The following is a 3,494-nucleotide window of genomic DNA, read 5'->3' on the forward strand; positions in this document are numbered from 1 at the left end:
GCAGCAGCAGCAGCAGCAGCAGCAGCAGCAGCGGGGAGCCCACGGGCCAGCGTCCGGGGGCCCCCGAGGGGCCCCCCAGGTACACAGAAATAGAATTTAATCCAAAACATCCTTGTTATAAGAAGTGCAGCGTTTGGAGAAGAGCAGCAGCAAATCCGCAAGACCCTCGTGCTGCAGTGTCTCTACACCTCAGCTGCTGGGTCGGCCAGGCCCTCGTCTCCCGCGAAGAAGCAGCAGCAGAAGTTTTCCTCTTCCTCGTCAAGCAGCAAATGCAAGGCGTCCGTCTGCTGCTGCTGCTGCTGCTGCGGGTGCTGCTGTTGCTGCTGTTTACCGTTTGCTGCTGACGGCCTTTTTTCGCGAATTGATGCTTCAGCTGCTACTTGCTGCTGGGGTTGCTGCTGCAGTCACTGCAGCAGCAGCAGCAGCTGCTGCTGCTGCTGCTGCTTGTGCGCCGGCCTCGGATTTCGCGTGCTTATTCCGCCAGCATTTGCTGCTTGCACCCACCGCCCCTGCTTCCGTGCTGCCGCTCGTGCCCGCTTCGAGCGTCGAGGGTTTAGGGTTTAGGGTTTAGGGTTTAGGGTTTAGGGTTTGGGTGCAGGTGATAGAGGAGGCGTCTGTGGCGGGGATCGAAGCAGCATCTTCCGCGGGCTCTTTTGCTGCTGAAAGCCACGACAGTTTTGTGCGGCGAGGAGACACATTAGTGTTGTCTGTTGCAGGGCCTTTGGAGGGTTTAGAAGAGGTGCTGCGGGCTTTGCTGCTGCCGCTGGCCCCCGCTGCAGCAGCAGCAGCAGCAGCAGCAGCAGCAGCGGGCGTGGACATGTCGGACGCGGCCGTGGCCGCAGCCAACCGCAGGCTTGTTGCGCTGCTGCAGCAAACGCCCCCCCCCGAGCTGCTGCTGACGGAAATGGCTTTGGATCTTCTTGTCTTTCCGCAAAAGTCCAGAGACACTTTGGAAAAGGAACTTCGGAGGGCCCCCATCGACGCCAGACTTGCTGCTGCTTGGCGCGACAACCTCTGGAACAGCCTCGCCGTCCACGCCACCATCGAGGTGCAGCAGCAGCAGCAGCAGCAGCAGCGGCAGCAGCAGCAGCGGCAGCGGCAGCAGCGGCAGCAGCAGCGGCAGCTGCTGCTGCTGCTGCTGCGGCGGCGGCGGCGGTTGCGGCGGCAGCACAGATAGCAGCGGCAGCGGATGGTGCAGCAGCAGCAGCACGTGTAGCGGCAGCAGCAGCGGGAGGTAGCAGCTGAGCCTTACCAGTGCTAGCTAGAGTGGTAGCAGCAGATGTAGCAGCAGAAGTAGATGCAGCAGCAGCAGCAGCAGCAGAATAAGACAGAGGCTCTTTACTACTTCTTTTTTGCTGTTTAGGGCCACCTGCGTTTGGCTGTGCATACCGTATCTGCTGTTGCTGGTTGCTGCTGCTGCTGCTGCTGCTGCTGCTGCTGGGTCTTGTTTGGCAGGGAAATGTCTCGGACGAAGTAGCAGCAAATTTGCTATCTCTTGTTGTCAATACACTGAGGCCTTCCTCGCTTCGTCCTGTTTCTGGTGAGCTCCGCGCGCTGCTGCTGCTGCTGCTGCGGTTGCTGCTGCTGCTGCTGCTGCTGCTGCTGCCGGTGTTCCTGCTGCGGCTTTGACAGCGCATTCTTTGCTGCTGCAGCTACTGCTTCAGACGTGCTTATTGTGCAAGCAGCAATGAGAGCCACAGCAGCAGCTGCTGCTGCTCCCTTGCTGCTGCTTGTGGCGCTGCTGCTGCTGCTGCTGCTGCTGCTCTCTTGATCGCTGTTTGTGTCTGCTGCTTGTGATCACTTCTCCCTGCTGCTTGTCGCCTTGCTGCCCCTTTACGGCTGTGTGCTCAGAGGGTTTAGGGTTTAGGGTTTAGGGTTTAGGGTTTGTGTGGATTGTTTCAGAGACACTGCCGTCGCGCGTGGTGGATATGAGGGGCCTCTCTGTGCTGTTTCCTATTGCTGCTGCTGTTGCTGATTCTGCTGCTGGTGTGGGGCCCCTCTTTGGAAGCAAAGAGAAGCAGCAGCAGCTTCCTCCTGCTGCACTGTACGTACACCCCACCTTCTCGAGGACAGCCTTCAATGCCGTTCGGGTGTACATACAGGTCAGCGAACAAATACAGCAGCAGCAGCAGCAGCAGCAGCAGCTGCTGCTGCTGCTGCCCCTCCTGTTGCCCTTGCTGCTACTGCTGTTGCTGCGCCTGCTGGTGCTACTGACTCGCCTATAGTGCTGCTTGATTTGCTGCTGCAGCAGCGACGCAGTAACTCCTGTTTGCTGCTGTGGCTGCTGCTTAGGCCGCCCATAGACCTCAATATCTTATGGTTCTCTCAGGCCTTCTTGCTTTGCTGCTGCTGCTGCTGCTGCTGCGCGGCTCTAGCTGCAGCAGGTTTGCTGGTGCTGCTCCGGGTTTTCTGTTGCTGCGGGGCTGCGTCTGCCGCTGGAGGCGGTGTGTTGCTGCTGCTGCTGCAGCAGTTTGCTGCTTGCGTGTGGCGTTTGCTGCTGCAGCTGGGCCTGCTGAACAGCTCGATGATATCGGAAGCAGCAGCAGCAGCAGCAGGGGAGTGGTTTGCTGCTGCAGTGAGCGTGCGCATGCAGCAAGAAGACGTGGTGCAGTCTGCATGCAAGCCCCCCTTCTTTGTGTCCATAGGGGGTGTGGGGTACATCTCCTGCACCCTGACCAGCAGCAGCAGCAGCAAACCGCTGCTGCTGTCGCTCGACAAAGCAGCAAAAGCTCTCGCCAGACTTTCTGTTGAAGAAGCTCTTCGAGGAGTTGCACTTTCTGCAGAATGGACTTCCAGCAAAAGAGACACTTTTCCCTGTCTCCTCTACGCTGCATGCAGCGAGAAACTCAACGCTGCGTCAGTCCCCCTGCTGCTGCTGCTACTGCTGCTGCGGCAGCAGCGGCGGTGGCTGCGTTGCGTTGGCGGCCGGACTGGCCCCGCGTTTCTGCTGCTGCTGTTGATTTTGCTGCTGCTGCTGCTGCTGCTCTTGCTGCTGCTGCTGCTTTTCGTCTCGGGAGTACCTCTGAAGGCGTGTGCCGCTGCTGCTGCTGCTCCTGCGGCTCCTGGTGCTGCTGCTGCTGCTTCCCCTGCTGCTGCTGGTGGTGGTGCTGCTGCTAACTCTGGGCGTTGCCGCGCCGCGAGTCGTCGGCCTCACCCGCCGCCGCCGCCGCCGCTGCTGCTGCTGCTGCTGCTGCTGCTGCTGGTGCGCAGGGAGCAGCCACTGCTGGAGGAGGGGATAGCGCTGAGTCTGCATGCGCTGCAGCAAGTGCCGCGTCTGTTTCTGCTGGTGCGGGGCTCGCGGGTCTCCCGCGGGCTGCATGCGCATGCGCATGCACGTTTGGGGCTTTCGGACTCCGCGGGTTTGGGCGAACTCGAGGGTTTCTTTTCCATCAAAGAAACCAACGAGTTCGCCCAAACCCTCAGCAGCCGCGGCTTCTTCTTCAACGCCCTCAGGGTCTACTGACGCATGCATGCATGCATGCATGCATGCATGC

At 60.2% G+C, this 3,494-nt stretch overlaps 1 protein-coding gene across 1 annotated transcript; it reads left to right on the forward strand.

Annotated features, from left to right (window-relative positions):
- Positions 1 to 269: 269 nt before the first annotated feature.
- ETH_00035145 (uncharacterized protein) lies at positions 270 to 3,463 on the forward strand (the record flags this gene model as incomplete). The annotated part of the gene is made up of 6 exons (XM_013375546.1): positions 270 to 278; positions 599 to 1,048; positions 1,456 to 1,540; positions 1,903 to 2,102; positions 2,504 to 2,856; positions 3,211 to 3,463. 6 exons carry the CDS (start codon positions 270 to 272, stop codon positions 3,461 to 3,463), a joined length of 1,350 nt encoding a protein of 449 aa, XP_013231000.1.
- Between the last annotated feature and the right edge of the window lie 31 nt (positions 3,464 to 3,494).

The sequence above is a fragment of the Eimeria tenella genome, genomic scaffold (assembly GCF_000499545.2).
Source record: "Eimeria tenella Houghton genomic scaffold, Eth_scaff288, whole genome shotgun sequence".
In the NCBI taxonomy this organism is placed as follows: Eukaryota; Apicomplexa; class Conoidasida; order Eucoccidiorida; family Eimeriidae; genus Eimeria; species Eimeria tenella.